The following is a 19,824-nucleotide window of genomic DNA, read 5'->3' on the forward strand; positions in this document are numbered from 1 at the left end:
GAGTGCTGCACGGTCTTCAACTTTCACCTGAATCAGGTGCTTCAGTTAAGATTTGTAGTGCATACATACAAATAAAAAAACAGTTTTAGCATCCATTTGTAGTTTGAAAGGTATTTAATTAATTTAACTTAGTGAATGTGTAATTAACACATCATAGGATGTCATAATGTGATTGGCTAACTGAAAAGTCATCTCTGTTTCCACTGATAATAAAGATTATCTCTCTCTCCCCTCTAGTAAAATAAGATTATTACTATCCATTAGAAGCAATCATATCAGCACAAGACTGAATAAAAATATACAGCTAACATTCCTATTTCTATTTCACTAAAATAATGCATCACTATGTTTTTAAGAATAAAATAGATTGTGTTTGATGTTCTTCTTTGGGGAAGTAAATGGTATTAAATCAGGGAGAATTAGAAACTATTAAGAATGTTATTTTACCTAGATTCAAACTTAGAAGATAAGCATTAATTTTAGGGATTTAACTAACAGGTCAGAGAATTTCATAGTTTTGAAATAAAAATCATTATTTTCGGAAAACAAATTCTAATAATATCACACCATCAGTAACTTCCAGCTGAGCTTTTGCTAAAATGCTTCCTGCCACAGTTAGGGCCTGGCATATGTAGTAACCCGCGTCCGAGCGCTGAGTGTCGGTAATTGTAAGGTCCCCGGCTGGCGACACAGAACATCTGCTGTTGGCCTGTTGGGGTTGATTTGGGAAAAGCAGGTTCTGTGGAAACAAACACAATGTTACTAAGATTCTCTTCTCACTCAGAAGGAAAATTATATTAACAACAGCTACTGCAGTTAGAGAAATGTGGCTGGAAAAAGAAAACACAAAGATTTAAAAATACGGTACTGAAAGGGTTAAAGGCCGCACAGTGAGTCTCACTGGGAAACTTTTTTCCCATCATGGGAAAATAATGTGCTCTAAGAAGCGAGCATGCTCTGGCTGAAGGAACAATCATCTAGGTCTGGATCATGACCTTTTACTCTCTGCCTGACCTTCTGTGAGTTACTGAACAGTTTTGAAATGCAGTTTCCTCATCTGTAAAATGGACATAATAATGCTCATCTGACTCAACTCATAAGACATCGTGAGAATCTGGAAGGTAACATCAACTGTGTCTGTGTTTTATAAACTGCAGACCACTAGAGAACCCAAAAAATATTTTCTGCTGACCCTTTTGAATATTTGACATAAGTAACTCAATTCCTCCTAAAGGTATTCAAAAGTGTGTGACTGAGACTGACCCAGAGAGACAACTGAATCTCATTCTGATTTAAGATTTCTGCAGGCTGTAACAGCTTTGAAAGGAGCTAGGTATAAAGGCTACCGTCTGAGCAAGATTAACCAAATCATTGAAAATAAAAAGAAGATGTGGGATGCTTCTGAAGGATGCGTGTGATGGTAACGAATTTCATAATATTACCCTTTCAAAAAAAAAGGTTCTTTAGTTTCCTACATAACTCATATTAAATACAAGCAGCCAAACACGAAATTGTGAACGTTCTTATAGGACAGCAGTAAGGTTAACCTGGATAACCTATGTTGCTTTACTGTTGTTCAATTAAAAAAAAATTTGGATATAATAAATTATATTGAGATATGCTTCCAAGTTGGATTATAAATAAGGACATATCAATTTTTATGTTGTATTTACTTACAAAAAAGAACATTATAACCCTCTGGGATCTGTTTCTCGACATAGTAATTAATTTTCCAGGTTTGTAATTAAACAGTTTCAATATGTTACAATCAGGAGGTAATAACATTCAATTAAAGGCATAAGACACATTTTCCCCTTAAAATGTTTCTACCCTTGAAGTAATAGCAATGAAAGAGGATAAAATAGGGTATTAACACTTTTCAATTACGCTAAATGACTTTAATCCTGCGAACGAGGTCCTACTTTAATTAGAAGCTCTTCTCTTTATTGCAACATGATGGATGTCCACTTTATTAGATTCGAGTGTGACACTGTAAGCCCACTTTACATAAACATACTATGTTATTAAACCTTTTCTAAAAGAGGTGATGTTTGCTAGCATGTCAGGAATATAATTTCAAAATGCTATTGCCTTCCTATAAAATTTGTATTACTATATAAGGCTAGACTTTTTCATACATACGAAGTATAATTTGAGAACAAGCTAATTCTCCTGTGGAATCCAAATATATCACTGAAATAAACCATCTGAAAGAGAAGGGTCTAAATTTTAAAGGCACTTGGAAATGATACAATAACTCAAAGTGTGCACTTTCCTACAATTAGCCATTAGAATACTAATTTACATAACACTAATACATCAGATGGGCTTAATTCTCTCCGGGATCTCTTCCTCTACAATGTGTTATCAGTCCACCTTCTAAATGATTCGATGACATGGAAAATGGCATATGATTGAGGTTAACCCATCATCTTTATTCCCTGTTTGTATGACATAGGCAAAAGAAAATGGATGACAAGCGAAACCCAGGAATTCTACAGAGCTCTTCTTGCCTTGAAGTGCCTGGGTATCCTATTAGTGCTAATTGGCATTATCAGCACATATTGAGGAATATGGACCATTAAGTCCAGGCTCTTAACTCTCTATACTGATGGATAGTCATAGATCACTGTAAAAATTGGATACTGCAGACAGTAAGACCAATTTATTTTTCCTAATATCCCAATTCAAGATTTGAAAATTTACAATTTGCTCAAGCATTTCTCTTTTGTTCTCATTCACAATCTCCATTCTCTCTCTCCCCTTTCCTCTCTCACCCAACCCCTCTGTCTCATGTGAGGGAGATAGGTGAAATAAAGAAAACGAGGCCTAAGATTATAATCAAATCAAATCACCTAACTTGAAAATTTTTCCCAGAGATTAATATCTCTGGAATTACATGCCACTTTGTCAAATAACAGAAAAAGAAATACTTTAATGCTATTTGATCATTACTTGTTTAAAAAACATTAAAACACAATGTAGCATATTTAAATATCATGCTCATTGGGCCACAAGACCAATACACATTTCATGCAATAGCATGTATAAACCTGAAGCTATTTTAGGGCACGTGATTTACACATGATATAGCTGTATCTACATGATAACAAGTTATAATGAGATTTAACTCACTATATGGATTTAAAGTGTAGATCTGCCACAATCAAATTGCTTTATATCATTATATTTGTATCATTTATAAATAAATAACAAATTCACATAAATATATTTACTGTCAGTGGCTTGAGAAAGTAACTTCTGTGGACCCCATACCTCCCCGAATAGGTGGAGGGAAGGAGCTACAGGCAGGAGTGAGAATCTTGACAGGCTACCAGGGCTCTCCAGGCTCATCCCCTCCTGCCTTCTCAGGCACGATGTGGGTCTGGGGACAGAGGTGACCAGAGTGGTGCTGAGCTTCTGTGCATGGGCAGAGGGAAGCATGAACTTGCCACTTCAGCCAGGAATAAGGGAAGGCAGATGCATTCTGCATTTTCCCCATTTCTAAGCTTCAAAATGTGTAAAGCATTTTTACATATAAACTAATTTAATCACATAACTTATGTGAAGTAAGTAATTCATAACTTATGTGAAGTAAAATATATTATCCTCAAATTTTAGATTAAGAAAATGAGCTTCAGTAAATTTAAACAGTGCTACAAAGATTGTAAAAATTATACGGAGGGAAAATGGCTTTAGAATTCTTTCCTTTTTCAGGGTACGTGTGTGTGTGTGTGTGTTCAAGTGTGTTATAACTATATCGTGTTGCTTTACACTCACTTTAGAGTTTGGGATGTTTTAATCTGAAAGCAATTTTTAAGTGAAGAATCAAGGAAGTCTATGAGTAGAAATCCATTGTATAGTTACTAACTGATAAAAAAGATGGCAGGGCTTCCCTGGTGGCGCAGTGGTTGAGAGTCCGCCTGCCGATGCAGGGGACACGGGTTCGTGCCCTGGTCCGGGAAGATCCCACATGCCGCGGAGCGGCTGGGCCCGTGAGCCATGGCCGCTGAGCTTGCACGTCCGGAGCCTGTGCTCCGCAACGGGAGAGGCCGCAACAGTGAGAGGCCCGCGTACCGCAAAAAAAAAAAAAAAAAAAAAAAAAAAAAAAAAAGATGACAACTAAGTCCTGGAACAATCCTGATGTGGGATAAGGCAGTGGCCAGAACTTTACCTTATCCTTCTCATCACTGTATTTACATCCCACAAATCATGGGGGAAGTGAATCCAACGAAGAGCATTGAGGAAAGGAAGAAAGATAATTTGCCCGTCCATACTGAGATGTTAAAATTGCTACCTTGGGGAGGTACAGAACTGTAAAGGAATTCACAACAATGCAAAATGATGGCTGAGGGAAACTTCCTGATGTCTCTCTACCCAGATAATCATACACGAGTTTTGATCAACAAGTTTTCTTAACTTAGCCTAAAGCATTTTCCGTCTCTGGCAAAGTTTTTAGATTGCCTGAGACTTTAAATCATGGTTTCCATGTTTGCCCAGGAAATTCTTCCAGAACTTGGACTAATACCAGAGGGTGCTGAGGAGGAAGACCAGTAGGTCTCTTCCTGTGAACTATATGCCCCCTTCGGAATGCTTCTGGAGAGACTAGAATGAAAATATCTCTAGGTCCCTCAGGAATGCACGGATAAGTCTTTAGACAAAGAACTCAATTCCTGATCTGGTTTAGGCTGTAAGTTCCACTCATTGCCTCAGAACCTAGAGGCTTGTGCTTGTCCAAGTTTGGACTAAGTTCTAAATGAGAAAACTGGTGTATTCAATTCGCTTTTAGCAGAGTCTGAGAGATCATGCTGCCTGGAGAGGGCCCCGAGAGGACAAACCAGGGCACAGCAAAGACCAGACAAGTGTTTGCTTTTTTTCTGGTATTTAATGTATTATTTCCTGTCTAACCCCACCATGAGGGAATCCAGAAGGGATCATGGAAGAACATATTTCTCCTACTCAAATGGAAGCGTGCTTGAATTAACGGTAAAGAAAAGGTATTTATACTATATATCTATGAAAGGGGGTTGAAACTAGTTTCTAGTCTGATTAATAATGGAAATATTTTTGACTGTTTTACCTTCACCCAGGATGTCCTAAGTGCTTTATATATACTAGCTCACTTACTTATCCCAATGTAGCTCAATGCAAGAAAGCAAACTTACCTTTCTGTTAGGAGGTTTTAAACAGCTAGAGGTTAGACTTTTTCAGATAATTTGATTACACTGCATTGTATCTATTTGACGTAAGATAAAAATACTAGACAATCAACACTAGAAAAAAAGAATGTTATATTAAAGCATCTGACTCCCGCTAATTTTAGAATTAATTGGTCTCTTTCAGAAAAAAAATAAATTCAACATGATGACAAGAAAGGAAAGACAAACTTTGAGGATCACTAGAGACGGGGAGTTCAGAGATTTCAGAAAAGCAGTCAAGGCTTACACTCACCTGGCTGCCTTCTTTTTGCCAGAAAACTGCTGGCTGTGGGTTTCCTTTAGTTTCACAGGGAAATGTCACTGTACGACCTTGAGCAACAATCTGATCTCTTGGCCTAACCACAAACTGTGGAGGAGCTATAATTTAAAAGGAAAGAAAGTGTGTCAATATAAACTGTTGACAAAGAAAAATATATCAAAGAGAAAATCTGATACTAGGTGGATTGCTCAGTGCCAGACAGAGGCTACAGTTTTTGATTTATTTTAAAGTATTTCTCAAAACACAATGGGGAAAGAAAAAAAAAAAGCACTCTATCAAATGTGAGGAAAGAAGTAAATGTATTCTTAGACACATTTTAAATGTACACTGTAAATCCTGCAGCCCCTATCCTTGCATAGGAAAATAAATTTGTAATGCTATTCTAAAGTTTTTAAGAAAAAACATGGTTTCCCAATATGGTTTTGTGTTTTGAATGAAGAGAGAAAAAGAAGTATTGCATTACTCAGACATCTCCTTCCTGTGAAATCAATCTACTAACAAACATTAATTGTTCTTGTAATATTTGCAAGACATTGTACTGGACACAGAGATACCAGAAGGAATAAAATAATATGAGACCTATTCTCAAAGTGCTGATATTCTAGACCTGAGGAATTGAAGTGTTGAAAATATCAAAGAATTGAAGAGATGGGAATTACATACAAAGATAACTAACGATATAAAGAAACATATGAAAGTGCTTGATTCTATTTAATTCATTTAATTTAGATCAATAAACATTTGGCAATTACTCTGTTCCCCTATTGGGCACTAAAGGTACACAGATAAAATCATCTACCCTGCAGCCATGAAGGTGCTCATAGTCTAAGAGAAAATACAGAACATGATCATGATGACAACAACAACAGCAAAATGAAAACAAAAATTCTCTAAGGCTGTGGTAAGTTCAATGATAGAGGTGCTCTCAGAGCACAGAGGAGAAGCACTTAAATTATAGTACACATAACTGTGACAGGACTTCAGGAGAGAGGGATCCCTTTGTGTTAAGGTAGCTGTGAAAGGCTTTATGCAGGAGGTGGACATTATGGAGACTTGGAGGAAGGGGTGGCATTTAGAGAAGTGGAGAAATGAACATATTCCAAGCAAGGAGCTAACTGAGCAAAGTGTAAGAAGCAAGAACACATCTGGTATACAGTGTGTAATCCCAAAGGAATGGCAAGTCCCCATTGTATAAACAGCATTGGCTACAAAAGACAGATTTGTATCCTGTCTAAGAATGGCCTGAGAAGACAAACTGAGGATTTTATTCCGACTCTTTCTAAGCTGAGGAGTGATAAATGTAAAGCAAAACTTTTGGAAGCTTTAACCCTCTACTGAATGTAGTATATAGATTGTGAGTGAGACAGATCAGTGAATAAAGTAGGGAGTCTGACTGGAAGGCCAGTAAAATGGTGTAGGCAAAAATAATGAGACCTATGTACAAGGAACTCCAGTAGAAAATAAAAGGATGGGGTAAAAATGCCAAGGAAGTTCAGATTTAAATTTGGTGCTAATTATAAAGAGAAAGAAGAAAGTGAAAAACAGTAGACTGTGTAACTGGACGTTTTCACAAGGACATCTTCTTCATACTAAAATCCACTCCTCTTGAAGAGAAAACAGCATGTTTATTCTATGACTTTTCTAACCATCTGTTTCCAGTGTAACTCCTGGCTTATACTAGAAAACTTAAGACCAAGAAAAAAACTTTAAAATGAACTCGAAGTTTTAGAACCCAGTGTACATGGCCACAGTCCTAAAATTTGAACGCTGAAGAATTTTAACAGCAAGCACCATTCGGTAAAGTCCTTTACCCAGAATTCTTTCAGTCCTTTAGGAGTACATAACTGCAGGTCTAAGAACAGAGTAAATGTAGGGTATCCTCAAACATGCAACCAGTTACTCATCCTTACAAGAATGCTAGCATAGAAACAGCAGCAGCATTTTTTCAAAAATCTCGAGATCTGTAGTGGCTTATTTTTTGGTGTCCTATTATACTGCCTCCTAATTCTACACACACCTCAGAGACAGAAGGAATAAATCTACTAAGTGAAATTTTCTTCTACAGCTATAGATAATAGAAGACTCAGTTTAAAAGGATGAAGAACCCAGATTTATGGATCTATTTGAACAGGACGTGGTTTATGTTGCCCTGTATTTTTAGGAGATTACTTGCTTCTTATGATCTTCTTGTTATTTCTACACAATTCCACTGAATCAGCAGATACACTGATTTTTGTTCCATTTTTTCTAATACGAATGATAGTTTAAATCAACATTACAAAATTACTTTAGATATGACTCTTAAAACACTGCAGTGTCCATTTTTCAATAGAGATGTGAAACCACCGATAGTTATACCCCAAAATACTTAAGATTGGTCTCTATCATCTGAAATATCTAAGAAAAATTATATACATTAAAACAATTTAAAGATCAATGTATATTTCTTTACTTCTTAGTAATTCTATGAAAAAAAGTTTACTGCCAACATGGACACTAAGTAAGAAGTACTGAGTAATTTAGCTTGTACCTCATTATAAAAAATAAAAACTAAAATAAAAGTCAATATAGTAAAAATCAGTTAACAGTCTTTGATGAAAATCACATACACAGCTTATTAGTTCATCTGTATTGCTTTGGACCAGAAAGAATTTGAATTGGCTCTCAAAACTAGCTAGTAAAACTAGTTAGTAAAAACTTAGAGCCCCATATGAACTATAAAATCCTTCTTTATATAATTTTAAAATGTAATAACAGAATACACATGATCAAAATCATCAGATAAAACATCAAATGCAAGCAATGAAAAGAAATTTTATACTTTTAAGCATATTATGCTTACTCTGTTTATCTATCATCTATCTCAGTAAAATTACCATTTGTACTTTAAATATTAAACTATAGACTTCTTAAATTTGATTTTTCAAGCTTTCAAAAACCTTTGGATAGATGAGCGATTTTGTAAAATGCTTTTGGAATCCAGATCCTACAATTTTAATACAGCTGCTAAAACATAACCTCCAAAATAAGGACTGGCGAATAACCACACCTATCGATCCACTTTTTGCAAAATATATGATTCATCTATTTACTCGTTCAAAAATGTATTAACTGGCTACAAACTATGATACATTCTGCTTGGTACAGGAGATAGAAAACAGAATAAAAAATTATTCATAGCCTATGGCAGAGACTTGCTATTAAATAAATAAATAAAACAAATACAGCAGAATATGATTTGTTTAATAATAGAAATATGCAGGGGGCATCAGGGGGAAAAGTGTGGAAGTGCACAAACTAGATCAAATAACTGCTGAGGAAAAAAGAGGAAAGATGCCAGGAGATGGCTATGTTTGAATTGTGCTTTGAAGCACAATTAAGAGCTCACGAGATGGAGAGGACTCAGGTCACCTGGGACAGAGAGAGGCAGACACAGGCAGAGACTTGTGGAAGCAGATGTGTTAGGAGGATATAAATGATTTTTAAAATAAAATCAGGGATGCAGAAGTGACATAGGTAGGGTGAGATAATTTATGCTAAAGGAGCTTAAATTTTGCCCTAGAAAGTATGGAGATCTTTTCACAGATGCTTATGCAAGAAAGATATAATAAGGTTGTGTTCTAGAAAGAATGCTCTTCCTAAAAGAGAAAAGGCAGATATGAGGCTGAAAAAGCTTAGCAAGTTGGGACAGCAAATCCAGTTGAGAATTGCTATATTCATAGTAGCACCTAAATATAATATTTCATAAGAATTCTTAAAGGACAAAGAAATTCTGCAATATCACAGTGCAATATTTACCACTGATGATATAATCTAAAAGACCAGGAAATCAAAGTTTCTTGAGTTTTTACACAGTAATGATTTTTTAAAGACTAGTAATGAAATGCTATCAGCATTTGTGTTATTCATGCTATGAAAAATCCTTTCATGTGATGTTTATATATAATGTACTTTTATTCCAAGTTATTATAAATACACTGTATTTCTAATGTACCAAATTGCTTTTTGTCACCCGAAATTAAATCACACTGATCTTGCTGAAACTAGAATCATCTTTTCATTTTTAAAATTAAAAAATAAAGATACTAAAGCATTTAACAAAGCAAAAGATTTTAAAAGTATTCAAGTCTCTGAAAATGTACATCTTTTCTTATTGTCATCTGAAGTTGAGCCACCAAAACCAACTGCATCAATCACTTTTACTTCTGTAGACTCTCCTTCTCTGCCCAAGACCTATACTGTAATCTTCTGTGAAGGGATATCAGCTGAAGGAATTTATTTTTGAGGTTTTAAAATGAAAAACTGCATCAATAATTCTTCTGATAACACTTCACAGTTTCAGTATTTCTGCCAGGTGGCAATGAAAATGGTTTGAAAAGACAGTACTTGGCCGATGGCAAAAATGGGAGGGAGTAAGCAGAGAGGTGGCATTTTATCAACACAGCACGATAGCACAAAGTGTGCTACACACAAAATGGATTTTCTATGATGGCTCTCATTAAATATGAAAAAACACAACTAGGTCCTCAGGATGACAATCCAAAACACATATTTAAACCCAATGTGAATTAAAGAGTTTGAGTTATAAACTCCAGAAGAATCTGCTAGTTATAGAAATGGCAATTCTCATATATTTTGAAGAAGGAAGACTATAAAGTACATATTTTTTTGTCTTCTCTAAAACCTGAAGCATTAGACAAATCTCTTGTAACTATGATGTAACGACCGACTTGCTTAACCTATTTAGTGATGATTCTTTATTGCTTCAGCTATAACAAGAAATGAAATGAAGAAAAAAGAGTGGCACAATTCAATGTTCAGTTACACATGTACTAGTTAAAAACAATAGCTCCTTAAGAAAAGTACATTGTGTGATTTCCAGAGGAGTAGACCCAGATATAAAAAGGTTAATCAAGATTAGAGGTCTGTCTCAATGGTGAAAAACTGAAACCATTTCCTCTAAGATCAGGAACAAGACAAGGTTGCTCACTCTTACCACTATTATTCAACATAGTTTTGGAAGTTTTAGCCACAGCAATCAGAGAAGAAAAAGAAATAAAAAGAATCCAAATGGGAAAAGAAGAAGTAAAACTGTCACTGTTTGAAGATGACGATACTATACAGAGAGAATCCTAAAGATGCTACCAGAAAACTACTAGAGCTAAACAATGAATTTGATAGAGTAGCAGGATACAAAATTAATGCACAGAAGTCTCTTGCATTCCTATACACTAATGATGAAAAGCCTGAAAGAGAAATTAAGGAAACACTCCCACTTACCATTGCAACAAAAAGAATAAAATACCTAGGAATAAACCTACCTAAAGAGGCAAAAGACCTGTATGCAGAAAACTATAAGACACTGATGAAAGAAATTAAAGATGATACAAACAGATGGAGACATATACCATGTTCTTGGATTGGAAGAATCAACATTGTGAAAATGACTATACTAGAGGATTCAGTGCAATCCCTATCAAACTACCAATGGCACTTTTCACAGAACTAGAACAAAAAAATTGCACAATTTGTATGGAAACACAAAAGACCCCAAATAGCCAAAGCAATCTTGAGAAAGAAAAACGGAGCTGGAGGAATCAGGCTCCCTGACTTCAGACTAAACTACAAAACTACAGTAATCAGTATGGTACTGGCACAAAAACAGAAATATAGATCAATGGAACAGGATAGAAAGCACAGAGATAAACCCATGCACACATGGTCACCTTATCTTTGATAAAGGAGGCAAGAGTACAATGGAGAAAAGACAACCTCTTCAATAAGCGGTGCTGGGAAAACTGGACAGATACATGTAAAAGAATGAAATTAGAACACTTCCTAACACCATACATACAAAAAAAACTCAAAATGGATTAAAGACCTAAATGTAAGGCCAGACACTATCAAACTCTTAGAGGAAAACATAGGCAGAACACTCTATGACATAAATCACAGCAAGATCCTTTTTGACCCACCTCCTAGAGAATTGGAAATAAAAGCAAAAATAAACAAATGGGACCTAATGAAACTTAAATGCTTTTGCACAGCAAAGGAAACCATAAACAAGATGAAAAGACAACCCTCTGAATGGGAGAAAATATTTGCAAATGAAGCAACTGACAAAGGATTAATCTCCAAAATATACAAGCAGCTCACGCAGCTATATATCAAAAAAAAAAAAAAAAACCCAATCCAAAAATGGGCAGAAGACCTAGATAGACATTTCTCCAAAGAAGATATACAGATTGCCAACAAACACATGAAAGGATGCTCAACATCACTAATCATTAGAGAAATGCAAATCAAAGCTACAATGAGGTATCACCTCACACCAGTCAGAATGGCCAGCATCAAAAAATTTACAGACAATAAATGCTGAAGAGGGTGTGGAGAAAAAGGAATCTTCTTGCACTGTTGGTGGGAATGTAAATTGATACAGCTACTATGGAGAACAGTATGGAGGTTCCTTAAAAAACGAAAAATAGAACTACCATACGACCCAGCAATCCCACTATTGGGCATATACCCTGAGAAAACAATAATTCAAAAAGAGTCATGTACCACAATGTTCATTGCAGCACTATTTACAATAGCCAGGACATGGAAGCAACCTAAGTGTCCATCGACAGATGAATGGATAAAGATGATGTGGGACATATATGCAATGGAATATTACTCAGCCATAAAAGAAACAAAATTGAGTTATTTGTAGGGAGGTGGATGGACCTAGAGTCTGTCATGAAGAGTGAAGTAAGTCAGAAAGAGTAAAACAAATACCATATGCTAACAGATATATATGGAATCTAAAAAAAAAAAAAAAAAAATGGTTCTGATGAACCTAGGGGCAGGACAGGAATAAAGACACAGACGTAGAGAATGGACTTGAGGACACAGGGAGGGGGAAGAGTAACCTGAGACAAAGTGAGAATAACACTGACATATATACACTACCAAATGTAAAATGGATAGCTGGTGGGAAGCAGCTGCATGGCACAGGGAGATCAGCTCAGTGCTTTGCGACCACCTAGAGGGGTGGGATAAGGAGGGTGGGAGGGAGATGCAAGAGGGAAGGGATATAGGTATATATGTATACATATAGCTGATTCACTTTGTTATACAGCAGCAACTAACACAATATTGTAAAGCAATTATACCCCAATAAAGATGTTTTAAAAAATTAAGGAAATTTTATCAAGAAACTAAATATAAGACCTAATAAAATAAGTCTTAGAAGAAGACACAGAAAAAAAAAAAAAAAAGATTAGAGGTCTGGTACTGTTCACCCAAAACTGTGTTCTTGAAAATTTAAATACAATCCACAGTAAATTAAATTTGATTTTTGTTAGGTTATGCTTTGATACTGCATTCAGCCCAAGCTGGCTTCAATCAAAGTCACGCTACAGCTCTGTTACACTAATGCCCGCTGCTGTGAGTGAGTGGGTGATATGGAAATCAGATGGCTGAACACGAGTAGGAAGCATAGGCCTTGCATGAGGTGGGCTTGGAGATGTGGGATGGGGAACCCTAAAGGTGATCACATGATGTTCAGAGTTGTTTTTACAGGAAAATATGACTTTCTGTGGCAGACATGAACATGGAGAAAGTCATGAAGAAGTTGCATACATTAATATGTGATAGGGTGGTTATAGGCACCCTCAGCAGCTCTTCCTTTGGGTACAGTTTTGCACCTGAGTGAATAAGCTTCTTCTTCTGTAACAATAAAGATTATGAACTTTGTATCCTAAACTCAAGTATAAAATTTTTTTGCTATTTAATATTTTTTGCTTGTTAAATTATATTCTATAAGCATATCTGAAACACACATTCTTCCATCATTTGCTTGTTTTAAAGATTTGCAAGTTGAAAACTGCTTAATACAACAACAATAATTAAAATTAATTGAGTGCTTATTAAGTACCTGGAGGTGTGTTAAACCATCCACAGGCATTATCTCATTTAATATTCAAAGAGCCCTATGTCTTAACTTCTATCATTATGATGTAAAGACCAGAAAATTGAATCTCATGGAGGCTTTTAAAGATTAAATCAATAGATAGGAAGAAGGCCTTGACTTCTGATCTATCTGATATAGTTGGACCTCTTAAACACATATGGTTCACTTCAAACCACATGACTAACTGAGAATCTGTCATTTCTATTACCAAACTGAAGGGTAAGAATTATATGCTATAATTTCCAATATGGTATAATGTTGTTAAAATCATAACATGTTTTTCCTAAATAATTGCTTTTATTGTTAAAGTACATAAAACCTATAATCTTGCTCTTTCTGTGCCACATGTAAGTACAACCTTTCTTAAGTATACTTATTTCAAGTGATTCTTTATTCAAAAACCTACATTGCTTTTTCTATTGCTTGCCATTGCAATGCTTGCAAATCATTCTTCTCTGTGTAGCATGTTGTCTTCCATCAGCTAGCCCAGGGTTTTACCATCCTGATGCTCACCTGTCCCCAACTAGCTCCAACATTTCAGCAGAGCAGTCTACTTTCGATCACTTGCATGCGTATTTGCTTGTTCTAGTGGTTAATCCATCTTGATATCTATTATCCTTTGATCCACCTTGTCGACAACGATTAACCTGAACACACTCTAATCTTGTACTTTTCATGTGTTCTTCCCACTTAAGGTACTTGCCCTTGCTTGTATTGTCTTGTTTCTCTATTTGTTTCCCCTGCCTGTGTGCCTTGAGTCTTCTGTTCCATTGTAAACTCTTAGTGGTATGGTGTGCTGTCTATTATTTTGCAATGAAATGGTATCTTTATTTGGCCTGGAAAATCTCCAAATAATGAACACAAAATAAAATTCTTGATTTAAAGCAAATACTCTCGCTTTTTTCCATCTCATCATACTAAAGACTATGATGCATTCTTACCAGTGACAGTAACTCACTATTATAGTAATTTGGGTGGGGAGAAGTCAAAGAAAATATGTTTGAAAAATTTTCCTAACTGTTTCTTATATGCCCCTCTGTAAAGAATGCCCAATATACCAAATGAAAATCTATAACTTAAAGACTATAAATGAGTAGCCACCACCCCAGAGTGACAAAAACAGCATAAAAAATGTTTACCAATTCTAAAAGTTCCTGCAAAAAAAATTAGTTAATAGGCTTAGCCTCAGCAACAAGAAATAGCAAAAATTCATTTCATTAGCATGAAATGTAGAGCAGGAGTAAGAGATGAACATTTACTCAGTAATCAGAATAGGCTGGCTTCTAATTGATAAATGATTGTTTCTTCAACTTATTTAATTCTATTTAATTTTTACTATTTAACACTTCACTTGATTTCAAAAGAATTTCTGTTAATAATACTAAAAATGCATAATGTCATAAAAATATTTGATTTGAAACTTATTAACACATAATCCATACCAGAAGAAATAATGAATTTATAATGAAAAATATAACTTAGGGATATAGGATTTAAAATGATCATTTTTATAAACCCCATTTATTCACATTTTGTTCATTTTTCACTATTTTTTCAGGAATATAAATGATCAAATTGCTAAATTACCTACCTTTCCAATTAATCATTTTCTTACTGAGTCCATGGCAATAACTCTTCTGGATGAGTGCTGTGATTTCTTTCTCAGCCATTACCTTACTTCTAACTAATAATAAAAATTCTTATTCCATAACAAAAACCAATATCTATACCTTTTTTCAACAATAATCTAATAATCTATCTCTCAATATATATGTTATATATATATATATATATATATATATATATATATATATATATATATATATGCTTTCTTAATGTCAAAATGAAAAAGTAAAACTACTAAATAGTCTGCTGTTTTCATAAATATGGAAAGTATAGTGGTCAAAAAAATAAAATGACTGAAATGAATCAAAATCTTTAGATTCTTCATCTATTTAGATTTCATATTCTACTCTCCACCTATGAGAGCCCTCGCATGTACAAACTGCATTCAATCCTTGCACGAGTAAAGACGTGTTCCAATTTTGCAGCTATACTCTTTATATTTTTTAACCACTGTTGTGGAATTTATTGATTGTGGGAAGACTAATTTTTGAAGGTTCATATAATATTGAAAACTAAAAGTTACTCATGGTTGTTCAAAATCTGATGACTAAAGTAGGCCATGAAGCTAGTCAAATGTGTTATATAGTATAACTATAAAATAATGTAAGTGACCTTCTAAATTGACATGTATAATAACTGGGAAAGCAATTCCAAAGAGGGTCAAAGGTATTGAGTTTTGGTGATAATGTGACATACACACAAAAAAGTATGTGTATGTTTTGTGATAGTGATTAAAACCATGTTCTTTAATGTACAGTCACAGATAATATGCTTCTCCTTGAAAATGAGCAATGTAAATATAAAAAATGAAATAATTCTACAATTATCTAGAATAAATAGAATGCCTTTGAAAAGGATAAACTCATTTGGTTCAAGGTACCCTGCACATTTAGATCTCACTGCATGTACATAAAAACAGTGTTATAATAAACAGCTCCACCACATAGCCAATTTTTCTTTAATTTTTGAATTTTATTTTATTTCTTTTTTATACAGCAGGTTCTTATTAGTTATCTATTTTATACATATTAGTGTATACATGTCAATCCCAATCTCCCAATTCATCACATAGCCATATTTGACCTTAATTTTTTTAAGGCAACATATTACTGGAAAAAATAATAGATAAATGAATAAAATTTATTATTATTATTATTATTAAATTATTAAATAAATATAAAAATAATAATTTATTATGATAAATTTGTACTAGAAATGAATTCAGATCTTTGTTGGCACTTTAACTCATAATAGTGTTTAACTATTTTAAGCAAACATTTACTGGTTTTATATGGTGTCAGGGTCTGAGGGTACTAAAATCTCTGTTCTCTGGAACTTACCGCCTACCAGAGGAAACTCACATGCAAACAATCAAGCATGAAACAACATGATGAACATGGTAATTGCTGTAATACAGGATGTCCCACCATTACGAGAGTAACTTGACTCAGTCTGTCTCCAACAGTTGGGGAAAGCATTGAAAGAGAAAAAGAGAGAGCGAGAGAGAGATTTGTTCTTTTGAGATTAAGTAGGTAAGAAAGGAAGGGTGTGAGGTTGTTCCTCACAGAGGGAAAAATACATGCATTATGTTAGAGATAGAAGTTTTCCAGACTGCACCAATGCACCATTACCATCACCTGGCTTCACTAACACCTTTAGAAAAGCAGGTAAGTCTGTTTGTTAAACAGAAGGATTATATTGGTGGAAACATGTATTTTTCTGTGTAAATGGTCTTTACTGGCTTTAACAAGTCCAACTTAATCCTCTAATGGTATTAAATATTTCTATATTGTAATAAATGAAATAGCTAACTCATAAAGTAACTAAGTTGGATATGTTTACAGATCATTTTAGATTTTATTATATTTCAGATTGGCACTTAAATTATAGGCAAGTACAGAAAATCATGTAACTATAGGAAATCATTCTGAAATCTAACATGCAAATTTCATAAACCTTTGAATTCTACAAGTTACAAATTAAGAAAAAAATTAAATTTCAAGGAATTCTGAATTGTAAATCACATTTTCCCATATTATACTGTCCTTCACCATCTAGCTTTGCTTCTCTACTTTGCTTTCCGAACTAAAATACTGAGTAGAAAATAAAATAATAAAATTTTGTTTTCTTTAAGGGATTGTTAACTTTCAAGGAAAATACTATTAATTTAAAAACTAAGGAATCTTTAAATGAGGCAATATTTACATTATTTTTGAAAAAGATCTCATTTTCACCAGCAGAAGAAAAGTAGTTCAAGTAGTGGTGAAAAAAATCCTCTCCAGATACTAACTGAGAAAGCTAGAGTTCTCAGTATTGTGGGTAGAAGAGGTTGTAAGTGTGGAGGTGAGGAGGGAAAACTATAGCTTAAAAATGGCTCTTCATGTAAATGGTGAGACAAGACATCCATTTTCACTCACTTAATCTGTCAACTTGCCAGAACTGTCATGTCAGCACTCTAGCTAAACCACAAAGGTTGATCACATCCCATTATCTCATTTTTTTAGAAAAAGACTGCATGAAGATGCCAATCAGAAAAAAAAAAGGGGGGGGAAACTTGCAAGCAAGGAACAAATGTACTGAAGCTGAAGGGCTGCTTAGTTAACGGAATTTTAATATGCAACTGCAATGTTTCTTAATAACATTAATTACACGCTTAGTAAGGCACCATCCTAACTCATTAGTGCCTGCTTTTTTGTTGTATTTTATCTCCTACTAGCAGAATGGGGACTATATGATTGGCCTGTTACCATTAATGTTGCTTAATCTTTTTATAGCACTGTTTAAAACTGCTTGCATAAACATTTTCTAGGCAAGTATTACCTATGTATGCATATGTGTGTATCAATTAACTGCACCAACATTTGGCGTGCCCCTCCCACATGTAAATGTTATGCTAGACCTAGAGGCAGCAGAAAGATAAATACAACAATGTATTTACTGACAAAGAGCTAATAGTTTTGTAGGGGAGATGAAAATAATAGCCTCAATGAATCTGGGAAGCCATGTTTGCCATAAGAGATTTAAAAAAGTTTTCAGACGTATTTTAACTCAAAATTTAATTTAATTTAGTAGTTTATATATTTTAATGAACATAATTATGTACTATTCCCTTGAGTGACATTTAATATGTTTAAATAAGTAGTGCAGTAATTCAAATGTCTTGCATATAATATTTAGGTGTAATGCACATCATGATATATATTTTACAGTATATACATATGTAAATAGATATGATGATATCTTTCTGTCAACAAATTATTATAACTTATAAAAGTGAAGATTTTTACTTTCTAAGAAGGTGTGATTAAAATATTGATGCTATTTCTTTCTGGCAATAGCCAGTGAAATCTCTTGCTACTAATCTCATAATACTCTTTCTAGCCAGAATATTTACATTGTTGTGATATTTGATATTTATAGTACTTTTAACTACTAAGTTAACAGATTTAGTGTTTATTTTATTTTCATTTGGATAGATCCCAAAATTAATGAGTAATGGAGTAAAGGCTTATTGCTCCACCTTCCTCTATCAAGCATAACAAAATAAATGAATAATATGGAAAAACTACCATTGCCTCAAACCACTAATTGTGAAGTACTCCTGCCAAACAAGGTCAAATCTGGAGGAAAATGAGGATGCAAGGTGAGCAACAGCTAGCCCCATCCACAATCCTCTATCAATGCCAATTTCACAAAAATTTTCTGTCAATACTGTGAGAGCCCAATCCATGATCCTTTGATAGAAAGAAAGGAGATCTAGAGTCAAGAAGGAGATTTGGGAAATATGAGACATGACTTTGCAGATAACCAACTAAAATTAAGGAGTCTGGAGAGAAGGTATTGAAGGAAAGAAAAAGCCAAGCCTACTATGGATGGTGAAAATTTAAGGGGGCCCCTATGACCTTCCCTTCATGGAGTTACTCCCATGAGTATGTTATGTTATGTGACAAAAGGGATTCTGTAGATGTAATTAAGGTAACTAATCAGTTGACCTTAAGATAGGTCTTAGGGACCTTAAGATTAGTTTAGGGGTCTAACCCAATCACATAAGACCTTTCAATCAGGGAATTTTCTCTAGCTGATAGCAGACTGGGAAGTGAGAGAGATACAAAGCAAAGCACCTGAAGGATTCAAGGGATCACTGCTGACTTTGAAGGCTGTGGCAGCCATGCGCAAAGGTTAGCAAATGAACTGTGAGCAACTTCTGGCTGGCAGCCAACAAGGAAATGAGGACTTCAATCCTACAACCTCAAAGAACTCAATACTGCCAACAACCTGCATGAATTCTGAAGTAGATTCTTCTGGAGAGTCTCCAGAGAAGCACTCAGCCTGATCAACATCTTGATTTAGCCTGTGAGATGCTAAAAAGAGGACCAAGTTGAGTCTGGTTGGACTTCTGATCTACAGAACTGTGGCCTAAAAAACGGGTGCTGTTTAAGTCATTCAATTTGTGGTAACTTGTTATGCAGCAGTAGAAAACTAGTCTTCATTACAAAGCAGGGAGTATGAAGGAAGATGAAGAGTGTTTCCTATGGAATACAGAGAGTTTGTAACATAAAGTGTTTTGCTGTGTATTACTAGAATCACTAGCTTACCAAGGAGAAAATAACATGTTTTTTGAAAAAATATTCCAGATAAGAGTTCAAGTAGAGGTTACTGAATGACCCTGATACTTTTCACTTTCTCTTCTCCAAACATGTAAATCCTAGTTTTCAGCAGTTAACTAGATGATTAATAATCAAATAGGGACCAAAACAGGATCTATG

The 19,824-nt window shown here is 34.6% G+C and overlaps 1 protein-coding gene across 1 annotated transcript in view; it reads right to left on the reverse strand.

Moving 5' to 3' along the window:
- Positions 1-19,824, reverse strand: part of ROBO2 (roundabout guidance receptor 2) — a gene marked incomplete at its 3' end in the record, with an annotated part of 582,226 nt that overhangs the window by 92,464 nt on the left and 469,938 nt on the right. The window contains exons 8-9 of the mRNA XM_082624487.1: positions 5,452-5,576; positions 568-739 (exon numbers count right to left, since the gene is read on the reverse strand). Of these exons, the coding sequence (XP_082480613.1) occupies positions 568-739; positions 5,452-5,576 (297 nt within the window). The remainder of the gene's footprint in view (positions 1-567; positions 740-5,451; positions 5,577-19,824) is intronic.

This window comes from Mesoplodon mirus, assembly GCF_964341445.2.
Source record: "Mesoplodon mirus genome assembly, chromosome: 6".
NCBI lineage: Eukaryota > Metazoa > Chordata > Mammalia > Artiodactyla > Ziphiidae > Mesoplodon > Mesoplodon mirus.